Consider the following 25112-nt stretch of genomic DNA (forward strand, 5'->3'; position numbering starts at 1 on the left):
CGTATGTACAAATCATAGACAGCATTTAGAAATAACATCTATAAACCATTTATTTTGTGTCTGACAGTGTGTTAACCACCTTATATTTAATCCTTCCAGAAGGAAGTACTATTATGATCCTTAGTTTACAGATGAGGAAAGCAGGCTCCGAGAGATTAGTTAAGGGGAATTGGGAAAATTAATAAAGGGAAACCTCACTAAAGTGGTTTGGGTAGGCTAGAAAGGGGAATACCACATCAATTACAGGAAGCATTGTCAATTACAAGCTCCAAAATTAGTGTCACTTACAGACCCAACAAAAGAATCCTCCATAGGAAAGAATAATCAATTACAGGTCCCAATATAAAAAGATGTACTTTGCATCTTCTACAAGAAATTCACTATCCCTGCAACTCATCCAATGAGAAACCCTCATAACCATGAGATCTTGCCCCCCCCCCACACACACACAATGGATTTTCCTTCAAAACAACCTGTCCCAATTTCCTCCTTCTTCTCCATAAAAATGAAATTCCTCTGCTGTATTTGTGGGGTTGGCCAATGGTTTTCCCGTAACTTCTTTATCTTGAATTTTATAATTGCCTGCCATTCCCAAATAAACTTTTTTTTTTCTGGTAAAATAACAGTTTTATTTTTAAGGTTAACAGAAGATACTAGATTAGATTTCCCTTGGCTCTTAACAACTATTTCATATTTCAGATGATACTTGATGAGGGACCATAAGGCAAGCTGAGGGCCAAGCACAAGCTATCACAACCCCTCCCTTTGTGTAATATTCCTCCGTCACTCCTGGTTGCCCAAGAACAAAGAAAGGAAAGAAAACAAATGGTTAACTGATAAGATCACAGTCCTACAGGACATGAGTCTCCATCAGTTTACAAATGTCTTAGCAAATTACAAGAAAATGGCAATCTTATCAGTAGCCTAATCTCCAGAAACCTACAGACTCAGTTTCCTGGAGCCCAACATCACCCTCCCCTCCATAGTGATGTGGGGAACAAAGGCAAGAAGGAAATGGCAGGTAAAATTAAATTTCTTTATAACCTGCAGCCCACTGACAAATACTTGAGGCAAATACTGAGCGTAACATTTCTCCAGGACCCCCATATGGTCATAATGTTAATGACTTACTAGAGGGAGAACAACCTTAGCTTGACAATAGCAAGGCCACTGGTAGCTTAGGAGTCCTCTTTAGCATATAAAAGTCCCTTTGGAGGCCCCCCCTTTTGACTTTACCGCCCCAACTCCATAGTATATAAACTGTCACTTTCCACAACCCCAGTGCAGCTCTTTCTGCCCTTGGGTCCCATGCTTTAATTAAAATCACCTTTTTGCACCAAAGACACCTTCAAGAATTTTTTCTTGGCCATCAGCTCCAAACCCCCACCATTCCAAAACCTCATCAATACTTTACACACGTTTGATGAATAGAAGAATGACCGCATGTACTTCTTTTGGATTCCCATTCAGCTAGGCATCAACAACAACTTGTGTTGTCCCGGAACAATCTAGGCATTTTTGTATGAGAGAGAAGATGGGAAGGGTGGCAAGGAATTGTTTTGTTTTGTTTCAGTTGAGTTTAGGCAGATGATCTTAGGGGTGCTTGCTTGGCTATTACTGGAGAGCAGGAGACATCAATTCCCTCTGCTTTGGAGCCTCAAACTGAGTTGCTTCTGAGAGTCAAGCTCATCAGCGGAATGTTTCAGGAGAGTTCTCTCAAGAGTCTCGGGAATTCGAGAACACTTGGGAGGTTAAAGATGAGGTTAAATCAGAGGCCACCAGAGATCCCAGGAGGGCAAAACCAGGGCACCTTGCCAGTAGTTGGTATGAGGGGCTGCCTGTAAAACTATATAGGATCTGGAAAGATGAAAGGCACCGTTGTATGGGGTAAAACTGCACAAAGCAATGGCTGGGTAAGGAATCACTGACTTTCCTTCACTGCACTACCCACTATAACAGTTTAATCCATGAAGTTCCTACAAACTTCTCCCCTTCCCTAGACCCCCTTCCGGCTCCCCAGGTGTGCGCATGCGCAGAGAGATTCCAAGCTGCCGCCGCAGGAGCCGGCAGGGCATCGATCGACTCCGTGCTCGACTCCTCGACTTGTCGGCACTTGATTGAGACACGTGGTAACGTAATTTCCGGTAGCGGCTCGGTTTCCGGCTTTCGGTTTTTGCGGGAGCAGCGTAGGCCTCAGGTGAGTTGGAACGTGTTTTCGTTGCCCGTTTGCGACCTCCCCGCTACCGGCCGCCGCTGGGCCCGACGCCCGCTTGTGGGAGCCGGGAGTGGACGGGGCGCAGCGGTGGAGCCGGCGCGCGTTCGCTTCGGCGTTCGCAGAGGGGGCGGGGGGAGTTTGAGACTGACGCGCTGGTCCCGCCAGGACCCCGAATTTAGGAGCCTTGTCTCCGGTGGGAAGGGTTGGCATCGGGGATCGCGGGGCCGCTAACTGGGGCTATGGTCGAACGTGCCTGTGGCTGAAGAGGCGGGAAGCCCCTTTTGGACTCTCGGTACCCTTGCTCTAATGCAGACCACCATCAAACCCTATATGAAATGTTGCGAGAGTCTTTCCTCTGAGGGATCTGCTTTAAGTTTGACCGAGCAATTCCTTCTCGTCGTTTTCGCGACGTGAGCCCTTTTTCGGGTAAGGAGTGGGGGGCGGGGTCGCAAGCCTGACAAGCATGACCTTTCACCTGTTAAGTGCGGTCCCTGCAGTGGGCCTGAAATTTGTGAAATGAAGGAATATGTGGGGGCACCCAAGGAAATAAAGCGAGGTCACAGTTTGCACCTGAAAACAACGTAAAAAGTAAAGTAGCGAGGTGAGTGTGAAAGAGAAGGGCGAGGAGACCCGCGGAATTGCCCGGCCTGCTGTTTATTAGCTATCTGACCTTGGGCAAGTCCTTTAACCTGTAATAGCCATTAATAATAACAGCTACTTGAAGTGCTTACTGCCTGTGCCAGAAGTTTATGTGTTGTTCAGTCTTCTGAGTTTTACTAGGTAAATGCTGTTAAACCAGCCCCGTTTTACCGCTATGGACCCGAGAGATTAAGGAACAGCTGGTGATAGGGTTTGAATTCAGATGTGGTCTGTGCTAGAGTCTGAGCTCTTAACCATCACGCAGTACTGCTCTCTCTGAGCTCCCTAATTTCAATTCAGGCAGAGTTAACCTTAGAGTCAGGACAGCTGGTGATAGTGTATATAAATTAAGTAATAAATAGGTACGAAGTGCTTTTGAAGTGCACCCATGAGGTATTGCTTGGTAAACTTTGTTAATGTTGTGTCTTGATTTTTACTGGGTATACATTTGCTAGTTTCTTTTTTATTTTTCTTAAAATCTACTCAATTCTAAAATAATCTCATTGAAAATTAAAGTTATTTCGTGAGGCAGATGAAAAAACTGTATTGCTTGTCACAAGTGAAAGATAAGTATAAAAATAAATGCATTGGTTGAAATAATCTTATTGAAATCTGCCTAGGTCCTGGTGCTCCATCAAGTTTTGAACCGGAGAACTGTTTGTTTGTTTGTTTGTTTGTTTGTTTGTTTAAAAAGGGCTAGCAAGTGTTGGAGAGGTTTTAAAGACTGCTAACAAACTAATATTTTCTGCACTTGGGATTGAAAGAAAATTGAGATGTTAATAATCCTTATGTCTTCATGCCATACAACAGTGAGTTAACGCTCTCCATTTATAACCGAATTATTTACTATCTCCTTAGGCTGTTTGGACCGTTTAACCCCAAACATGGATATAAGACCAAATCATACAATTTATATCAACAATATGAATGACAAAATTAAAAAAGAAGGTAAGTGCTTTTAAAAAACACTTATTCACAGCCAAAGCGTGTTTAATTACCAGCATCTGAAGACTTGTGCGGCTTCAAAACTTGTCATGTAGTCCTCTTTGTCAGTACCTGCAACAGTGCCTTGTTTCTTTTTGTGTGAGGATTTCAAGGCTTTTTAAAAGCAAAAATAGGTAGGGGTGGAAAATAAGTGGAATATGTTTACTAAAATGTGTAACTTTGTATAAATAAGTGTGTGATGGAGGGTACTCGATGCAGTGTCATTTTATGAAGAATTTTGTCATTGTTTCTTTCACAAATAACTTGTTTCCCCTCTAATTTTGCTCAGAATTGAAGAGATCCCTGTATGCCCTGTTTTCTCAGTTTGGCCACGTGGTAGATATTGTAGCTTTAAAGACCATGAAGATGAGGGGTCAAGCCTTTGTTATATTTAAGGAGCTGGGTTCATCCACAAATGCCTTGAGACAGTTACAAGGATTTCCATTTTATGGTAAACCAATGGTAAGGCGATGTTATTATTTTGGGTATAATCACTGTTGATGGTGTGTTAAGTTTATAGACATATGCATGAAACTGGGTGTTTCTTTCTGCCTTAATTATGTGTTAGAGCAAGTTTGGTTTATTTTATTTACACATTTATGTTTATAAAAACACATTAGTAGTAGAGTTTGTAATTCACTTAGTTTATGACAGACAGGCAATAACAAAATACAGTGAGATATAGAGTGTTTATTTTTTTTAAGTTTACTTTTATTTTGAGAGAGAGAGAGAGAGGAGCAGAGAGAAAGGGAGACAGAATCCCACGCAGGCTTCACCCTGTCGGCACAGAGCCCAATGTGGGGCTTGAACTCAGGAACCCACGAACTGTGGGATTATGATCTGAACCGAAATCAAGATTCAGAGGCTTAACCGACTGAGTCACCCAGGTGCCCCAAGATGTAGAGCGTTTAAAAAAAACAATGGCAGTATTGGCAATATTCTTATCTTGAAAGAACTAGAAGTTAATAGCTCAAAACGTTAAAAAGAAACCTTTGTAAACTTATAAAATAATGTAAAACAAAATCATGGTCAAAGGAAATCCAGTTGATGTTTCAGAAAATAGCATAGTGAAATAACTCATATCAGAAGCTATACAGTCTAGAAAAAGCAGTGATCTGAGAAAAAATCATCGGTTTAAATTCATAGGTTTTGTTGGTGAATAACAGTGAACAGAAGTGAAATAGTTATGCATAGAAAGTTTTAAACTAAGGAATGACATACTGAGATTCACGTTTAGCTGCTGGAAGAAGATTGGACTGTGGGAGGGCTGGGAGGATGTAAGGGAACTCAGGCCACTGGTGTAAGGGATGGTAGAGGATTGGATTAGAGTAGAGACAGGGTATAAAGCAAGGGTTTCCAAATGTGTGAATGAATACAGAGTACCTTGGGTGTGGATTTCTGAGTGCTTTTTTCTGGGACTGGGATGGGGAGGGGCCTTGGGGAAAGCCAAGGCCCAGAGTTTCAAAGCCCTGGGTCATCATTCTGCCATAAACTGGCTCTGTGCCCAGTGTGTTAATTTTCAGTACCTGTAAGATGTAAGCAGATTGGCTATCCTTTGGGCTAATTCAGAGGTTAGCAAAAACTTCATAAAGGAATAGATCATATTTGAGGCTATAGGTGTATGCACATACAGTTTCTGTTGCATATTCTTGTGTATGTGTGTGGGTGTATTTAACAACCCTTTAAAACCGTTTAAAAAAAAAAAAAAAGTCCTTATAGGCCATGGGCTAGATTTGGCCCATAGTCGGTAGTGCAGTTACTGGTCTAATCCCTTTATTTTAGAAATGGAGAATGAAGCACAGAAGTTGCCTACCTAGGTTATATTAATATAACCAGTGGCAGTGCAATCACACCCACTGTTGTGATTTTTTTTTTCTTCTAAACTAGGGATCCGAACACTGTCCTAAAGGGTCAGGTAGTAACTATTTTAGGCTTTGTGGGCTGGATGATCTCTCCAGCAACTTTGTTCTTTTTTTTTACGTTTATTTTATTTTTTGAGAGCGAGAGAGAGTGCGAGTGTGAGCAGGGGAGGGGCAGAGAGAGAGAGGGAGACACAGAATTTGAAGCAGACTCCAGGCTGCGAGCTGTCAGCGCAGAGCCCAATGCAGGGCTCGAACTTACAGGAGATCATGATTTGAGTCAAAGTCAGACGCTTAACCAACTGAGCCACCCAGGCGCTCCCAGCAGCTATTTAACTCTGCCTTCATAGCAGGAAAAGCAGCCATAGGTGGTATGCTAGTGAATGAATGTGGTTCTCTTCCAAAACACCTAATTTACAAAAACAGGCGGTGTTGGCTGTGGTCTGTAGTTTGAGGGCCTTTATGTAGCATGTTGTTTAATTCAGGAGTGGGCACTTTTTGTTACTGGAGCCAAGTTTTCCTTTTCTATCAAGTTCCCTTTCTCCCATCACTTCGTATCTGATGGGCATCATCTGTGTGGAAAAGCCCACCTCAGAAAACTGGGATTGTGCCTACATACCTCCTTTTTGATAGAACAGTATTTCCTGAAACCAGGGTTTTTTTCTTACTACGTATGAAGAAATAGCATAATGGAGATCTCACTTGGCAGGAGCATAAGACTGAGTTTTAGTTTAAGTCTAAAATTACATTAATGTGGAGGAACAGTTTCATCCTGTAGAGGATTTTAAGGCTGTTTTGTTGAGATGACAAGTTTGCATGTGCCTATTACTCAGATACAGGAAAGCTAGAAATGGCTGTGTTTGGCACTGGCTTCACTTTGGCAACTAATGATTTTAAATCAATGGAAAAAGTCCAGTAGACTGATAGTGCATTGAAAGTAGTTTATGAGTTCCATTCTCTGCCTTCAGGAAGGTGGCAGATACTGCCAAATCTCCAGCATCCTGGAAGAGGGAGAAGAACATTCTTTGCGCTGTCTTGTTTGTGTTTATTTAGGTGGTTTTGGTTGCTCTTCTGTTTTAACTCCCAACATACCTGATCAGAAATGAACAAAATTTGCTATAACTTGGAACTCATAACCCTAATTCAAGGATATTTGGTTATTTAATGCCAAAAACAGAAGAACCATCTTTCTAAAGAACCTTTAGCATAAATGTAAAACTTGCCCCTTCTCTAAGCTCTGGGTGTACTGCTTTTATCGCTAATGGGTATTTAGTCTAGACCAGAGTTTTCCAGCATTCGCCCTTTTGAACTGAGTAATTCTTGTCGTGGTGGGCTATCTTGTTGATTGCAGAGTGTTTAACAGCATCCCTGGCCCCTATCTACTACACGCCAGTAGCATGGCGACCCACAGTGTCTCCATTCGGTAGCACCAGCCTTCTCCTGTGGGCAAAATCACCTCTGATGTGAGAATCACTAGTGTAGACCAGGCAGCTAAGAATGGTGGCTGAGGTCAGAGATTTTCACAGGTGACTGTGTCATAAGGATAGACACAAGATCACCCAAGATCTGTTCAGGTCAGGGAGAAGGTTGAAGAACTAGGGCAGATGAGAGGGAGTCCTTGGGACTAAGTCAGCGTTAGTTTAAGTCTGTTCCTTCTGGTTAGATGATGCCATGCAAAACCACAGTTGTTTGCAGAGATGAGACCACTTAGAAACCCTGTGCTGCAGCAGCCGGGAGCAGCCAGAGAAAGTGCTGAATACTAAGGTGAGGGTAGGCATGCTCTCCTCTTGCTGCCCCAGTATACTCATCTCTAGCTGAGGTAAAGAAAAGACAGACTTGCTTTTGATTTTGACGAATTTCCTCCTTTAAACCCATGATACTTTAGAAGGTCTCTGGTTTCCCTGCGGACTGAGATTAAATTCTTACTCTATAAGGCAAATTTAGATAGTAATTTGTAGGACTCTTGTGTTTTGATATGGTCAGAGAACTTGTTTCAGCGCATTCAGCTACAGAGAAGAAAGGTTTCCTTGAAGTGGAAGTTGCCGTTTGCAGATAGATGCACCCTAGAAAATAGTTGTAACTCCTAGCACCAATTTTGGGATGGGTGATTGAATCTAGCTGTGTGGTATAATGCTCTAGGCCACGGCCGTGCTACTCGAAGTGTGGGCCCCACCGTGCACTTTGTGCTTCGAACAATTACAGGATCTCAGGCCTCACTCAGACCTACTGCATCAGAATCTGCAGTCTTACAAGCACTCAAGGTAGTTGGAAAGTACATTAATGTTTACAAAATGCTCTCCTAGACCAGTGTTTTTAAACGCCTGCCTGCTGTCTCAGTAGCATGTCCCTGCTGGCTCGGGCATAGTAAGAAGGAGCAGGTGGCCTGGGTGCCTAGTTGCAATGCCATCCTTTGTTTCTTTTCAGAGCATTTTACAGTTTAAGTTGATGCCGCTGTTGGTCATTTTGTTGAAAAACAATAGATCGGGGCACCTGGGTAGCTCAGTAGGTTAAGTGTCCGACTCTTAATTCAGCTCAGGTTATGATCGCAACGGTTTCATGGGTTTGAGCCCCACGTCGGGCTCTGTGCTGACAGTATGCAGCCTGCTTGGGATTCTCTCTCTCCCTCTCTCTCTGCTCCTCCTGTGCTTGCTCTCTTTCTCAAAATGATTAAATAAACTTAAAAAAATGTATAAAAATATTAAAAAATATATAAAAATAGCAGATTGGATTCAAAGGGAAATTCTTCTCAAACTTTAGTACTTAACTTTGAAAATCTCAAATTCCATATGACACATTCTACAGCTAATTGACACAGCTCGACCTTTATATTGAGACTCCCTGCTAAGCAGCAGACAACTTTCCAATGCACTTTTCTGTTTTATGAAATGGAGAGAAGCAGTGGTGCAGATATTGCAAAGTTCTGTTATTCCCATATGAAAATGTGTGGGTTTTCTTCTGATAAACCTAGTTGAGTCTGACTTTGTCTAAAAATTGTGACATAGACCACAATTTATTTTCACTGGGTGTGTGTTAGACAGATTTCCTTAGGGATGTGTTACAAACTAGCATGTAGTGTATTTGTGTAATGAAATTTGAAATATTAACGAGTAGTGTAAACAGCCTTCAGCGTAATTGAAAGTAACCTGTCTCCACATAATTAAAACAGCGAATCCAGTATGCAAAAACAGATTCTGATATAATATCTAAAATGCGTGGCACTTTTGCCGACAAAGAAAAGAAGAAGGAAAAGAAAAAAGCAAAAACAGTGGAACAGACTGCAACAACTGCCAACAAAAAACCTGGCCAGGTAAGACAGACCAAAGCTCCTGGGTCTGCTGGTGCTGCAGACTTGGTGGAGGGGTCCGTGTTCCACTTACGGGAGGGTCTCCGAGGCGTGTGTGTATGTTTGTGCCTATGTGTGTTTCAAGGTGGACTTTTAAGACGCTGGAATGGTTGAGTTGAGTTCTTATAGGATTCCAAGACTTATGTTTAAGCACCAAATTAAAACATAAACCTGTACATCTGCAGATTTATATGAAACAGTTTTGTTTGAATTTGGCATCCAGTTCCATCGTTCTTCAAAATCTGTTAATATCTATTGGCTTATTTCTCAACTTCTGCCCGTAAATAATACTGTGGATACTATCTTTAATCTTGAGTATGCCACACAAAACTGCTTTCCTTAAACAATTTGGAAATTAGAAATCTAATTTAAAATACCAAATAAAAGTAGTTACTTTTGGATTGAAAGTGATTAGAAATCATTTCACGAAGTATAATGGTCGACTTTTGTGTACTTGCTTTAAAAAAAAAATTAAGAGGGGCATCTGAGTGGCTCAGTCAGTTAAGTGTCTGACTCTTGATTTTGGCTCAGTTCATGATGTCATAGTTTGTGGGATGGAATCCACATCAGGCTGTGCACTGACAGTGTGGAGCCTGCTTGGGATTTCTCTCTCCCTTTCTCTGCCCCTACCCTGCTTGCACTTTCTCTTTCAAAATAAAGTAAAAAAAAGTTAAGACAGGTTCTTGGTTTCTCCATATATATTTCTCAGTAATTTTATATTTACATATTATAAATATGTAATTTTAATGAATTATTTTATAATCTTAAAGGTTAGAGGTTAAATTTTATGATATAGTCCTTAAAATTTAGGACTAGATCTTTCAAAATTAACTGACGAGTTAGTTTTAGTCAGTTAAGGTGGCAGTTCTTAAAATGGAGTAAGAAATCTTTTTAAGTTAATGGGTTTAAGTTTTCAAATTTTAACATAAGTGTTCTTAGTTCAGGTGTACAGTATAGTGGTCCAACAATTCTATATGTTAGTGCTCATCATGATAAGTGAGGAGTGTATTCTTAATCCCCTGCCTCTATTTCACCCATCCCCCTCAGCCACCACCCTCTGGCAACCACCAAGTCTGTTGTCCGTAGTTAAGGGTCTGTTTCTTGGTTTGTCTCTTTTTTTTTTTTTTTTAACCTTTGTTCATTTGTTTTGTTTCTGCAGTTTCACATGGGTAAAATTGTATGGTATTTCTTTTTCTCTGACTTCTTTCACTTAGCATTATACAGTCTAGCTCCATCCCTGTCATTGCAAATGGCAAGATTTCATTTTTTTTTTTATGGCTGAATAATGTTCCATTGTGTGTATATATGTATACATATACATACATATATATATCTGTATACACATATACCACATCTTTTTTTTTTTAAAGTTTATTTATTTTTGAGAAGGAGAGAGAGACAGAGCATGAGCCAGGAAGGGGCAGAGAGAGAGGGAGACACAGAATCTGAAGCCAGTTCCAGGCTCTGAGCCGTTAGCACAGAGCCTGATGCAGGGCTCGAACCTATGAACCATGAGATCATGACCGGAGCCAAAGTCCAGCGCTTAACCGACCAAGTCACCCAGGCACCCCCATACACCACATCTTGATCCATTCATCTACTGATGGACACTTGGGCTGCTTCTATAATTTTTGGCTTTTGTAAATAATGCTGCTATAAACATCGACGTGCATCTATCCTTTGGAATTAGTGTTTTTGTATTCTTTGGATAAATATTCAGTAGTGCAATTACTGGATTTAATTTTTTGAGGAACCTCCATAGTTTGGATTCCCACCAACAGTGCACGAGGGTTCCTTTTTTTCCACATCCTCACCAACACTTGTGGTTTCTTGTGTTTCCGATTTTAGCCATTCTGACAGATATGAAGTGTTATATCATTGTAGTTTTGATTTTGTTTCCCTGGAGATGAGTGATGTTGAACATCTTTTCATTTATCTGTTGGCTTTCTCTATGTCCTTAGAGAAATGTCTGTTCATGTGTTCTGCCCATTTTTTAGTTGGATTGTTTTTTGGGTGTTGAGTTTTATCAGTTCTTAATGTATTTTGAATACTTAACCCTTTATTGGATATGTCATTTGCAAATGTCTTCTCCCATTTAGTAGGTGGTCTTTTAAAAACTAACGTTAATTTTATGCAGTAATTAAAATTATAAACTCTTTTTTAGAGCGATTGGAAAAATTTTTTAAGTTTATTTTGAGGTAGAGCGTGTGCGAGTGGGGGAGGGCCAGGGGGAGAGAAAGAATCCTAAGCAGGCTCTGCACTGTCCACATGGAACCCCATATGGGGCTCGATCCCACAACCATGAGATCATGACCTGAGCCTAAATCAAGAGTTAGGACACTTAACTGTCTGAGCCACCCAGTTATACGTGATTGGAAGTTATAACTGTTTTCTCTTTGTTTTGTTTAGGGAACACCAAATGCAGCAAATACCCAAGGAAATTCAACACCAAATCCTCAGGTAATATTTTTCCCATGTGGTGCTTGTTCTTTAAAATAAAATTATAAACCACTACAATAATACACAACTTGCATGTCTCCAGAAACTGAAAATAATTCCTCTACAAGACATTAAATTATATAGCACTTTAATATAGAAACTCACTCCTCAAAACATTTTAGTTATTTTAAGGGGGAGAAAATGAAACCTGACTTTATTCTTTGCTTTCCATAATGATTCAGTGATGGAATCAAAATGACAGATTTTAAACTCTGCGAAGGCTGGGAGCAAGCATTTTTGTTTTCTCCACAGTACGTCTGAAGCCCAGGGCTTTACAGACACACAGCTTGCGGGCATTGGCCAGGTGACAGGCTCTCTTTCCATACTAGTTGCCTGAAACACTAAACCATCTTTTCTAATAGAGCAAAGTTGTTTACGATTACCCTTGCTCGCTCTTCTGAGAACAAATACATGTCCCTTTGTATAGATGTTTTAGAAACCTTTTGGCAAATCTCCCTGCTGGAGGCCTCAAAGAGAAAGCTTCAATTATATACTAATGGTTTTCTCTTTGGTTCCTTGGATGCTCAGGTCTGACAAGATCCTTAAATCCAGAGAATTCCTTGCATCTCTGAGCTTTCCTTCTCTGACTTTAAGTTGTGTACATCTTCCTATATTATCTACTTCTCTTTTTTGAAGTCTTTCGGCAATTATAGTACAGTTTACAAATGCCAGTACTTCATTCTCTAAGCCTTCAGTTGTTCTTTACTCATCATGTCTTCTCTAAATCAAAGTAGTCTGAAGACAAATAGGCTCTCAGGTACAAGATGATCCTGTCTCTAGGTCCTCAAAACCCCAGGTCGGGGTGCCAGAGAATTAGTTTATAATCTAACAATGGTGTTGTTATATATTAATTATATATTATATATTAATATATATTAATTATATATATTATATATATAATGGTGTTTGTTTCTACTTACTTGGATGGAAGTAGATGCTCTGTAGGTCTCATTTACTGGCAGAAAACAATGTCACCCAGTCGTGGCCCTAAGCGGTAGTTCCAGAGTTTCTTAAACGCTGGGAGGTTGTAAATAATGCAGAAGATTGAGTATCTGAGTGTTGTTCCTCGGGTAACCAGCTGAAGATGGGGGGCATTGCTGCCTTTCTAGTTAGGGTCTTTCAACTATGTAATCCAGATGGCAGAGTCCTCCCATTACAACTGAAACATTGTTTTCAGTACTATTAAATTCTTAAAACGTAATGAGATTTGCAGTCATCCAAATTTGCATAAAGTGACTTGAACGCCTCCTTAGTTGCTGTTAGGTTTATGTTTATTTGCATGGTGTCCTTGTTTTTCAGCTTTAGTGTTTGATGTAGTGCTACGATTTCGTGTTCCTTAATAAACTGGAACGTAGCTCTCTGAAGTTTAGATTTTAATGTGAGAGCTAAATGGCATACTATGCTTTTCATACTGAAAGCTAACTTCGCTTTTTTCTTTGTAATAGGTCCCTGATTACCCTCCAAACTATATTTTATTCCTTAATAATTTACCGGAAGAAACGAATGAGATGATGTTATCCATGTTGTTTAATCAGTAAGTCTCTTCACAAACCAGTGTGTGTTCTGAAATCCTCCCAACAGGATGTGGAGCGCTTCCGTGGGTTGAATCCATTTATGTATCACACAGCAGTACTTCCAGGGTCACAGATTTGGTTGGGGATTAATCCTGAATTGAAGTCTGTCTGCAGAGTGAGCATATGTAAAGCTGAAGTACCTCTGATGTTTGAATTACTAATTCTAATTGATGAGTAAAGCAGGAAACCAAGCCTTGATACAATGACAAGAATAGAATTAGCTTACGTTATACTGACCCTTCTTTCACCATATTCCTAATTATATTTTAGACTCTTTCAACCTACTCAGGATTCTGGTAGGTCATGTTACGCTTCCTAGACCAGTATTAGGAAGTTGCTTAGCAAATTTAAACACAGAACAGACATTTACGTATTTGATAGCATTTATGTAAATTGTTTCTCCTTTTACAGATTTCCTGGTTTCAAGGAAGTACGTTTGGTACCTGGAAGGCATGACATTGCTTTTGTTGAATTTGAAAATGATGGACAGGCTGGAGCCGCCAGGGATGCTTTACAGGGATTTAAAATCACACCTTCCCATGCCATGAAGATCACCTATGCCAAGAAATAACATGGGATAGTTGTCTTTAAGGGACTTGGTGTTATTTATAGTGTTTGTTTTGATAACATTTGGTCAACCCATTTTAATAGTTGGGGGTGAGGGGGAGTGAAAGTGAAATTTTGGTGAATGATTTAAATAGCTGGTCTTTGTTTAGCCTGGTGAACTATGAAATATGAAGGCCTTAATTTTGTACAATAAACTATCATTTGTACTCTATACATAACGTTTCATTCATTTCACTGTCCTGTCAGCAAATGCCTACGCTAGTTTAGAACACATCTTACGGTGTATAAACCTGTCATAGGATGCTTTCGTAGTATTTTGGGGCAGCTAATGGCAGGGAAATATTGAACCATTTTAATAAAAGTAAAGGAGAATTAGATCAAGCCCTTGAATGAGATTTTCTGTAGTTTCCATCCTGCTGGAGTTTTTGTTTATTGGTTTTTTTAATTGAGTTGCATTAATGGTAAAAATAGGGGTGCCTGGGTGGCTCAGTTAGATAAGCATCTGACTCTTGATCTCGGCTCAGGTCACAATCTCATCATTCATGAGCTCGAGCCCTGTGTCAGGCTCTGCGACTGACAGCACAGAACTTGCTTGGGATTCTCTCTCGGTCTCAATAGACTTTAAAAAAAAATTTTTGCCCTGGGTGTTAGAAGAAAATGAGACCTGGGCAGGATCTAAATTTGAAGTTTGTGCTCTTCAAATAAATGCATTGTTTTTTTTTGTTTGTTTGTTTTTGCAGTTAGTAGGCATTTCACAAAGCTTTTCATTCAGCATTTAATTGAATAAAGGTCATTTCGGAGTAACTGTACTTATGTTTTCCAGGAAGAGAGAGGGAAAGGGAATGCTGTCTTCGAACTTCTCATTTTATGTTCTCATCCTCTTGATGTGGAATTGTTCTGAAGGAATACCTGCTTGGCTAATAATCTAACCTCTTCATTGAAAGACCTCCAAGGGAAAGAAGTTGCAATCTATAATATTATTTTAAGACACGTGGGCTGACTTGTAAAGGGTTGCCAGTTCTAATCTTGATACCTTGTAATTCTCAAACACCAGTTTTTAATTCTTTAATAGCAAAGGTCATTTTCTTTAGCTTTTGATTCATACCTAGGGTTATGATTCAGTCCCCTGCTAGTAGAACCATGGGCATCTTTAAAAGTGAACAATTTTTTGCACATATAGCACACATTAAAGTAACACTTGATTTTTTGTGTGTGTGTTTCTCACTATTTCCCTGAACAAAAGTTAGAATTTGTATACTTACGGGAAGTCTGCTTTTAGACATGTAGGTTTTTATCCCATCACTCTTGTGCGTACATAAGGAGGAAAAAGGAAAATCGTTTTTATTCTTAAAGCGGCTACATTTAGAATCTGACTCTTATTTGAATAACTTTAACTTAGTTGTCAAGTTCACGTACTTTTATAAAATGTACGAACAATGAATTACTAGATAAGACCATACTTCTGGTTGTTAGAGCAATGCCAATTGCTACTAATTTCTAACTCCTTATTCTCTGTGACTGTCCTTATCTTGTCTCAGAAAAGGTTTCACAGATGGCCCCTGCTTTGAGTGTCTGTATGAGAGAAAGTAGAAAGGTCAAGGTGGCTGGAGTGAGGTGAGAGTAAGGGGAATATGTAGGACTTTTTAAGGACTCGCTTAAACTATGAAATGGGGAACTCAGATTTTTTTTAATTGAGTTATTTACAGACACTAAAATTCACCCATTTCTAATGAGTTTTGAGGAGTGACCCAGTTTGGTGAGTTTTGACAATTGTATACAGTTGTGTGATAAGATACAGAGGATTCTGTCACCCCTCATAAACAAAGGCTCCCTTTGCAGTTGATCTATTCCCCAGCCCCCAGTCCCATCCCTGACCATAGGCAACCACTGATCTGCTTTGTATCACTATAATTGTGCCCTGTCTACAATGCTTTTGAAGTTCATCTCCATTGCGTGCATCAGCAGTTCTACCAGTGAATGGGCTTTGGGTTCTTTTTAATTTGGGGCTGCTAGAAATAAAAGCTTATGAACATTTACATGCAAGTCTGTGTGGACACGTTCTGTCAGAAGATTTTGAGTGCAGGAGTGACATCTGATTACTTTCAAAAGCTTTTTATTTTGATATAATTTCCAATTTATATAAAAATTGCAGAAATAGTACACGGCTCCCATAAACGTACCTGAACCATTTAAGAGTGTGCTACCTTGACTCCTTGTTACCCCTTAACACTTCTGTGTATTTCATAAGTACAAGACCACCCCACTACATAACTACTGTATGACCAGCAAGATCAGGAAATCCAGTATCCCATCTGATCCACATTTTCCTGATGTCCCCAAAATGACCCAAGATTCCAACCAGGATCATGTGATATGTAACTGTGTCTCTTCAGTCTCTTGTCTGTTCCTCAGCCCGTGTGTAATCTTTCATGATCTTAATTGTATGTAGAGATTAATTTCAGCTGTATCTATACAATATTAGCTATAGCTATAGCTATGTCTGTACAATATTAGCTATACAATATATCTATACAATATTAAAAATGAATTTACAGTAGTACCTCTATTTGCAGTCCAGCAACTCCAAGTTTATTCTGGGCTGCCCCCTCTCCTCATTTGTACCTCTTTCTCTCCTCCCATTAACCTCCATGCATTTACTTACTTGCTTAAATCTCCCCAAATGTAGCCAAACTCTGGTAAGCAAGGCTTCAAGAGGGAAGAAGGGGAAGAAAAAAGGAGCCAACTATACTTTGAAGCTGATTTGATCAAGCTGGGATCTTCTGCCCTTCCTTCCCTTGCCATCTGTGGGAGTTGCCAGGAGTTTGGGAGGAAGTAGATGTGCCCGGCTAATGTGGGTCTAAACTTCAAGGTTAATTTTCAACTTTGACTGCATATCCGAATCATCCAGGAAACATTTCCAAATGCTGATGCCTAATCTACACCCCATATCAATTAAATCCCAATTTCTGTGCATGAAACCCAGTCATCAATATTTTTAAGGGCCCTGAGTGATTCCAACGTGAGCTAAGAACGAACAAAGCAGATTTCTACCTTTATGAAGTAGGTTGTAATGATTAGATCATTAGTTCAAATTGTATTTTTCAAAAGCAGCATATTGATAAGTAGAAGATAGGGTAAAAACTGGAAAGTGTTGTAAGATGCCCATGTTTTTTAACTTTAAAGCTTATTTTCTGTGTGGTTATTTAGCAAATATTTTATCCCTTGGAAATACTGTAGCCAGCAAATATCTGATGAGGAATGTGAAGCCCTGGCTTAAAATTTGTGCTGTAATTGATTTGCCCTTGAGCAGTACTTCTCAAACTTTCATGTTTCTCCAAATCACTTGCGAGGCGTGTTAAGCTGTACATTGATCTGGCAGGAACGGAGTGGGGTCTGAGGGGCTTTGTAACACAATGCTGAAGGTGCCAGTCTGGGGACCATGCTTTGGTGGCAAAACTCCAGAGTCTCTGTCCTAATTTACTCAGTGAGTCTTAATTTTTGGGTGCTATGAATGATGAGATTGTGACCTGAGCCGAGATCAAGAGTCAGATGCTTATCTAACTGAGCCACCCAGGCACCCCTATTTTTACCATTAATGCAGCTCAATTAAAAAACCAATAAACAAACAAAAACTCCAGCAGGATGGAAACTACAGAAAATCTCATTCAAGGGCTTGATCTAATTCTCCTTTACTTTTATTAAAATGATTCAATGTTTCTCTGCCATTAGGGGCTCCAAAATACTACAAAAGCATCCTATGAACCTCTTTTGGTTTTTTTCTTTATTTATTTTGAGAGAGAGACAGAGACAGTGTGAGTGGGGGAGGAGCAGAGAGAGGGAGAGAGAGAGAATCCCAAACAGGTTCCACACTGTCAGCGCAGAGCCCGACTCAGGGCTCAAACCCACGAAACAGTGAGATCATGACCTGAGCGGAAACCAAGAGTCAGACGGTTAACTGACTGAGACACCCAGGCGCCCCGAACCTCTTTTGAAATGTAATAAAACAGAAGGGCTTTCCCCAGGAAAAACAAAAATAAAGGCGTACAATTTCAGGAGGGTCATGCATTCATTCAATGAATACCTATTTTTGAGTACTGAGGATTTTTCTGGGTGCTAACGATGGAGCAATGGGCAAGATAGACAAGGTCCCCACTTCTTGGAACTTTCATTGTGGTATCTGGGGAACAAGTGCCATCACGTGAATAGACAAGGCATGTCAGGTAGTGGTAAGTGATGAGAACGTACCACAGTCGCATGATGGACTGATTGGGTTGGAGAATGGCAAGAATGGCTTTGTGAAACTGGTCTCTGTGAGGAGACATATTGTCCAGAGACCCGAGTGCCCATATGTGGAGGGAAAGCTTCTCCGGCCATAAGCTCAGCAGGGTCTGAAGTCGACACGAGCTTTGCACTTTCAAAAGACAGAGCAGCTGGTGTGGCCGGAACAGAGCAAGCAAGGGAGAGAGTGACAGGGAGTGACTTCAGGGGGGCAGAGGGCCCAGATCATCCAGGGCCTTGTAGGTCACAGCAAAGAGGCGGCTTCCACCCTATCCACCACCCAAGCCTATTTTTAGACCTTGAAGCAGCCAGAGCCTCCATTTTAAGAACTCCAGGTTGAGAACTAATTTAGTAACTAAAGCAGGAGAATGTCATCTGGGGATTAAATGCTCGGAGAATACATCTGAAAATCCAAAGAAAGTAAGCACGCTCAGGACAGATCACGTCTCCGGACCCCGGGTATCTGTGGACCTTGAGCGTGCCTCCAGGTACAACTGATCACTGAGTTATTGTAAGTTTAACTTCCCACGTGCATGCAAAACTGCGATTTCCATCCCATGTCTGCCCACTACAGAATGCTAGGACATCTCAGGCCTACCCAGTATGCACTCAGCAGGCTTGACATCTCTTTTCTTTACTTCTCTAACCTTCGAATAGCCAATAATGGCTTTGTGTTAGCATCAGCCTTGGTTTGCTAAGTTGTTGTGATAGCTTGGTTGTGGCTTTATTCAACGTTTCCCTCCGCTTTGCGGCGGCTTGTTCATGGTGCGGCAATCTGAGTTTGTGCAGCCCCCATTTCTGTTAAGTGCCTCTTAAATGGCAATTGTCTTTTAACTCTCCTGTTGAGGGCTGGCTTGAGACTGTAACGGTCTGGAAAACAGCTGCCCGATCGGGATTAAGAAGATTTAATCGATGCTTTAGTTTTCCCAGAGACCCTCTTAGGCCCCTAGATTATAGGAAGGAAAAGTGCCCTGGCAGTCTGCTTTCAGAAATGATTTCTAACTCATCCTTTCCTCGAAGTAAAACAGGAAATGAGGAATGTAACATCTCCATTCTAATGTGACAGTGGATGAATGGAGACAGCTCTGGACACAGTCCTGCTGGGGAAGCTTTAGATGGGGTGGTTAAGACAGGTGACTCTGGCCTCTGCTGGGCCGCGGTTGCTTCATCTACAATGAAGACGCTGAATTAAACAAGCTTCCAAATCTGGGCCAGCTGTAGAAAAGATCGCCCCCTGATAATAACACACACACATGCATACACACCCACCCCCGAAGAAAACCCTTTTATTATACTATGAGTATTTTTGCTTTACCAGTTTATCCCCAGTTTTGTACAAAACTATTTTGTAAGTTGAATGCTTGTCCCTCATCTTTGGAGGGAGGGAGGAGGAGGTTCTGCTCTGAGATCTCATCATCAGCCAAGTTGGACAGGGCATCCTGACAGGGACCTCTGTTCTAGAAACAATGGAGGTGGGGTGCACCTTATGAAAGAGATACCAGCCCCAAACACTATAAAAAGCAGTTACCTAAAATCTGTCTCTCCTAAGAGAAAGTAAATCCTTGGGGCCAGGGCCTTTTTTATTCACTGCTATATCTCTAGTGCCTAGAACAGTGCCTGGCACACAGTAGGTGTTCAGGAAATAGTTGTTGAGTAGATGGAGCTGTGTATTGGCACTTCAACTCTGGCGATTTCTAGTAGTGCCCCTCTTTCCATGGGAAAGATTCCCGGAAGCAGGGAGAAGGGCCGTAACGGAAACCTCTTGCTTTCTCCTTTCTCTATCCATGAGCATTTTGAGACTGAATTTCAGAGATCTCAGAGAGGAAAAAAGAGACTGTTCCTTTCTTTCCATCCCGCCTATCCCTTCCTTTCCCCAATCGTAGGGTCTAGATGTGATAGCAGCTCATGTGTTACAAACCATGTCTGCCCCAGGACAGATGTGACTTCCGAGAATCCTATCATAAATGATTTGTAAACTTAAGCATCCTCAGTTTATCTATTATATGAATCCCGGTGCTTATTTTTAACTTTTTTTAGTGTTTATTTATTTTCGAGGAGAGAGAAACAGAGTGTAAGCAGGGGGAGGGGCAGAGAGAGAGGGGGAGACCCAGAATCTGAAGCAGGCTCCGAGCTATCAGCACAGAGCCTGACGCGGGGCTCGAACTCACAAAACCGCGAGATCATGACCTAAGCCAAAGACAGACGCTTAACCGACTGAGCCACCCAGGTGCCCCATAAAGGTGTTTATTAATTGGATTTGTTCCAATGAAAATATGTGTCCTAAGGATATAGATCTCACATTTTCAGCAGATTTCCTAGAGTCAGTACATCTTTGCTTATATGTTGAGAGAATATGAGACTTGAGCTAAAAAAATTGTTTTAAACAATTTAAAATTCTCATAGTTCTTTGCACAACGCCTTGCTGATGTGATATGCCACAGCTAAAGCAATGGTGGACCATTTTTGGATATCATTTGTGTATAAAAAAGGACACAGCTTTTGAGTCTCTTTGGAAAATCAGATGCAAAATAGCTCCTGGAGCCCAGGAGATGTTATGAAAGCAGAGGAAGGAACGGTGGGCACCTTCCCATTGGCCGGGGGGACTTGCCCAGATGTCTGGCTTCCACATAAAAGACAGGAACCACTGCAGTCAGTTTCCACTTCTAGTTAAAGAACGATAGCAAAAACAGCAAAAAGGGAAGATGGCAAGACTCTTATTACTTTCTCTCCCCGGTCTTGTGGCCATATGTGCCGTGCACGGAATATTTATGGACAGACTTGCTTCCAAGAAGCTGTGTGCAGATGACGAGTGTGTGTGTAAGGACTTTTCTTATGCCTTTCATTATCTTTCCATTATATAATTGAAAAAAAAAATCCACTAACAGCGTGAAATCTAATAGGGCTCTTAGTGAATCTTCTCTGACGTGTGTGTTAGCATTGTTTCTCCTGGTCTGTACCTTTGGTGAATTTACTTGGTTAAGATTCTGTTGGATATAGCTTTAATACCTTGGATAGATTACTCTTCTTGAACTAAACAGGAGCTGTGAGCCGGGAGTTATTAATCACTCTGATTTCCAAGTTTTCTGATAAGCTTGGCCTTTTTACTGTTATAAATTCCAGGAGACGAAAATGTAGTCATTGCAATGTTTTTGTTCTTGTTTTTGTTTTTCTTCCAGATACTATTTCTCTGGCCAGAGCTCAAGAAGATTTCAATGCCCCCGACTGTAGGTTCATTAATGTTAAAAAAGGGCAGCAGATTTATGTTTACTCAAAGCTGGTAAAAGAAAATGGAGCTGGAGAATTTTGGGCTGGCAGTGTAAGAGGAGATTCTTTCAAATACACATACATCTTGACATACGGTGCTCTTAACTTTTTCTCTGGGACTTACCTTCAATGCATTGTAATGTTTAAAACTAGCTCCTTAGAACAATGGAGAGATGGCAGACAAGTGCACAAATTCACAGATATTTGCTTTTATCGCATGTCGAAGAAACAAAGACAATTCCGTAACAAAGCCAAATGTAGGCGTATGTGATGTTTTGGCAAGGACCAGCAAACCGCACAGGGGCTTGAATGCCTCAAAGGGTTTGAAACTTACTCAAAAATGTTCGAGCGGATTTGCCAAGTAAAACGCATGCGTGTTGGCAGTCAGTCTCGGCTTCAATATTTTAAAGGAAGCTTTCACACCCGCTTCAATTCCAGAGAATCTGCTTTCTTCGGCGCAAATATGCAGGGGTGGGCCCCAGGGAGGGACGAAGCAGGACTGATTTCCTGTTCCTCGTCTGCAGCCTCACAGATAGATTCTCAAGTAATGAAGGATTAATTCTTAAATTCACTCAAGGATCTGTGCATTTGAATTTTTAACAACTGAGAAGTGACAGTCCTTTAGAGTCAAAATGCCTATTCACTTTTTACGAAATTTATCGACTTTGTTTACAGGCAGCTCACAAGATTGCATAAAGTAAAGGAATGCTAAGTGAGACTGGTTAAGACCAGGCCACAGAAAAACAGATACATGCTTTCCGTGGGTTCACTTCGTTGCTATGAGTGAACTTCAGATTTGGGTCCCAGTCCCCCACCCCCACCCCCACCCCCAACCCAGAGGGGGAAGCAAAGCACTTAGTAACAAATGTGATGCCAGTGGGTTTTCTAGAAGTGTGCTCATATCCGCCCTCCCCTAACTGTTACTCTTCTGGACACTCAGGTTTATGGAGATGGCCAGGAGGATGAGATGGGAACCGTGGGGTATTTCCCCAGCAGCTTGGTAGAGGAGCAACATGTGTACCAAGAAGCCACCAAGGAAGTCCCCACCACGGTAAGTGTCTCAGGGCTCAGGGCAGGCCAGAGAAAGACTCAGATCTTGGGGTAATGCAGGCAGGTGTTAAAAATGCATCATGTCACTTACAAGATGCATGGAGCAAATGCCCCTACTTGCAATGAGGGCTTCCTTGAAACAGGGAGGTTTGGGAGCGCATTCACACCTAACTCTCAGTATTGAAAGAGTAGTGAACTTTCCCCACCCACCCCCCACCCCCCTTTTGTTTTTAGATACAAGTTATCCTAGAAAGGAGGCCATGTCCCAAAGAAAATAAAATAGTATGAACGCACTCTTAACTGATGGTTACATTTATCTACTAAAACAGTTGGGCTAGGAAAAAATTAGCGCCTGTATTTAATCAAATCGAAACATTCTGGAAAAAGAAATCTTTGGATGATTTATTTCTGTGGTAAATAGATTCTACTTATGTTTGAAAAAGAAATTATACTCTTTCCAATGCCCGGGGGTCTTGCAAACCCCAGAACAGAAATAAAAGATCCCCTTTGAGCTACTTTGCAGGGTGGTTGTTTTGAAGAGATTCTCCTGGAGCTAATTGCTGCATGAAATAACTTCAAAACATTGCCCAACCCACACACCGGGCTCACCTGTCATTGCTTCTAAGCATTGAACTTAAATGTGTCAACTAACCACAAATTTGAAGTGTGTTTGAGAACCTTCATTTTAAGTAGTTTTTGACTTAAAGTGATAATTATGTTATACTCTTTGGGGTTCATCCTTACTTTAAATCCAAATTTCCCTTTGATTACCTGTGATTTTTAAATAAACGATATCTGTTTTCTGGGCCTGTTTGCTCAGTTCAATCTTTGCTTTGTTTGTTTGTTTGTTGTTTTTGTTTTGCTTTTTTTTTTTTTCCAGGATATTGACTTCTTCTGTGAGTGAGCAAGTAGACAAACCTGCAAATAGAAAGGAAACATCAAGAAATAAAGAAAAAGAAGTGAAATAACAACAACAAAAATACATATCCCTAATTCCTAACTTTGGTTTCAAGGCTTTGTTACCTTACAGGAGGGCTGGGCCCTCCGGGCGGTGGGAGATGAAGAAGGGGGTTTCCACTCAGTTTTCTGCGGCAGGGCGATGTTTGGCTCAACTGGGAGAACTGAAAGCAGAGATTATTTTTCAGCCTAGAGAATCTTCTTTTATGCAGGGATGCATATAGAAGATGGTTTGTTTGTATTATTTCCAAATGGTAATTCTTGCCAGCTCTTTGGCTCCTTATATAAACTTGGTAGGTCATAAGTCTTCCTTTGGACATGCTGTTTTCTAATTATTTGTCTCTCTGGCCATTTGCAGTGTTATAATGTATCCAACGGGGCTATATCATCAAGGAGTGTTCTTGTTGATTGTTGTCTAGGATTGTTGTTGCTTTTAATATTTGATGCCTTTGGGATATAAAGCTGGTGGGAGTTGGGGAGCTGTTTAGACTCATAGACGTTTGGACTATGCCTCTTTCTCTTTAAAAAGATTTCACGGGGGCATCTGGCTGTCTCACTTGGAAGAGTATGTGACTCTTGATCTCAGGGTCGTGAGTTCAAGCACCACTTTGGGCATAGGGATTACTGAAATAAACTTTAAAAAATTTCACCCATTATTTCCACTGAATAATTTTTTCTTCTAAATGATTGATTTACCTCTCCCCAAATTTTATTTTTTTTTTAATTTTTTTTTTCAACGTTTATTTATTTTTGGGACAGAGAGAGACAGAGCATGAACGGGGGAGGGGCAGAGAGAGAGGGAGACACAGAATCGGAAACAGGCTCCAGGCTCTGAGCCATCAGCCCAGAGCCTGATGCGGGGCTCGAACTCCCGGACCGCGAGATCGTGACCTGGCTGAAGTCGGACGCTTAACCGACTGCGCCACCCAGGCGCCCCTCCCCAAATTTTAAATAAGTATGTGTATATGTAATAAGGGTGGAGTAGCTTATGAAATATTTGTAGTAGAATAGTTTCCCCTTCATATGTGCTGTCAAGTCAAAAGACAGAGGGAAAGAAAAGCATGTGGGTTATTTCTCGACTTCTGTTTCAACTTTGAATCTCCTCTTCCCATGTAAATCCCCCCAGTCAAGGGTGATGTGTGAAGAAATCTGGTGAGCCAATTGGCCCACAAGTTTTTCTACATTTAATTGGAAATTTGCTTTGATTGTGTATTCCTGGTGTAATTCTTTTTATGTAGCTGTGGGTCTTTGTTTACGTGTAATTAAAATGCCTGTAGTCAAAAAAATTCACAATTTCTGGCTTCAAAATTTTTTGAAGACATTTTTCACCTTGGGGTATCAAAAGTCTGGGAGGCGCCTGGAAATGGGGTTGGTTCCTCAGTTTTCAGTGGTCTGTTCATCCCACAAGCGTGAGGAGGAGGGCATTAATGACAAGTTGGAGACTGGGACCCCAGGGTCATTTTTCCAGCTGCAGCCACTGTGACTTGGGGTGAATATGTTTTTGCCAAATTCCTATGGGAATTTACCATCAAGTAAAATGGTACCCCCCCAAAAGCCCCCCAAACACAAACCCACCAGTCTATTTGTTTGTCTTATTGATGTGTTTTTGGAATGGTGGTGGGGGTCCAGAGCTGACAGCCAAGAAAGAACTCTTGAGACTTCTTTGGTGCAGAAAGGTGATATTATTAAACAAAGCATGGGACAGGACTTGTGGGCAGAAAGAGCTGCACTGGGGTTGTGAGTGGCTGATTATATAATATTCAGTTGCGGGATGGGGGGAGGGTGGTGGTAAAGCAAAACAGAGGTTTCCAAAAGGATTTTCATATGCTAAAGAGGACTCCTAAGATACTAGAGGCCTAGCTTGGCAATAGCCAAGCTAAGTT

General features: G+C 41.1%; 2 protein-coding genes across 3 annotated transcripts; both read left to right on the forward strand.

Moving 5' to 3' along the window:
- The first annotated feature begins 2152 nt into the window (after positions 1 to 2152).
- Positions 2153 to 13891, forward strand: SNRPB2 (small nuclear ribonucleoprotein polypeptide B2). Of its 2 annotated transcripts, none has more exons than XM_047069394.1 (7): positions 2153 to 2197; positions 3713 to 3802; positions 4128 to 4300; positions 8864 to 9004; positions 11450 to 11500; positions 12985 to 13073; positions 13525 to 13891. In XM_047069394.1, the coding sequence occupies exons 2-7, from the start codon at positions 3739 to 3741 to the stop codon at positions 13682 to 13684; spliced, it is 678 nt and encodes a 225-aa protein (XP_046925350.1). In that variant the 5' UTR covers positions 2153 to 2197; positions 3713 to 3738; the 3' UTR covers positions 13685 to 13891. The 2 variants fall into 2 exon arrangements, with proteins under 2 accessions (XP_046925350.1, XP_046925348.1); XM_047069392.1 differs by lacking the exon at positions 2153 to 2197 and adding an exon at positions 2263 to 2641.
- Positions 13892 to 20660: 6769 nt separating this feature from the next.
- On the forward strand, positions 20661 to 23176 carry OTOR (otoraplin). The gene is made up of 4 exons (XM_047068135.1): positions 20661 to 20775; positions 21135 to 21274; positions 22163 to 22273; positions 23153 to 23176. The coding sequence occupies exons 1-4, from the start codon at positions 20661 to 20663 to the stop codon at positions 23174 to 23176; spliced, it is 390 nt and encodes a 129-aa protein (XP_046924091.1).
- Positions 23177 to 25112: the final 1936 nt, after the last annotated feature.

Source organism: Lynx rufus, unplaced genomic scaffold (assembly GCF_022079265.1).
Source record: "Lynx rufus isolate CCGP_SWC_20201006 ecotype Redwood Valley unplaced genomic scaffold, mLynRuf1.p SCAF_8, whole genome shotgun sequence".
NCBI classification, from domain to species: Eukaryota; Metazoa; Chordata; class Mammalia; order Carnivora; family Felidae; genus Lynx; species Lynx rufus.

What these genes read in the sequence shown, in the direction of transcription:
- SNRPB2 (XM_047069394.1), top strand. Translation starts at nt 3,739, where the DNA reads ATGGATATAAGACCAAATCATACAATTTATATCAACAATATGAATGAC. An exon ending in CCAACAAAAAACCTGGCCAG is followed by an intron (nt 9,005 to 11,449) that starts GTAAGACAGACC and finishes TGTTTTGTTTAG; the next exon opens with GGAACACCAAATGCAGCAAA. An exon ending in ATTCAACACCAAATCCTCAG is followed by an intron (nt 11,501 to 12,984) that starts GTAATATTTTTC and finishes TCTTTGTAATAG; the next exon opens with GTCCCTGATTACCCTCCAAA.
- OTOR (XM_047068135.1), top strand. Translation starts at nt 20,661, where the DNA reads ATGGCAAGACTCTTATTACTTTCTCTCCCCGGTCTTGTGGCCATATGT. An exon ending in GAGAATTTTGGGCTGGCAGT is followed by an intron (nt 21,275 to 22,162) that starts GTAAGAGGAGAT and finishes CTGGACACTCAG; the next exon opens with GTTTATGGAGATGGCCAGGA. An exon ending in CCAAGGAAGTCCCCACCACG is followed by an intron (nt 22,274 to 23,152) that starts GTAAGTGTCTCA and finishes TTTTTTTTCCAG; the next exon opens with GATATTGACTTCTTCTGTGA.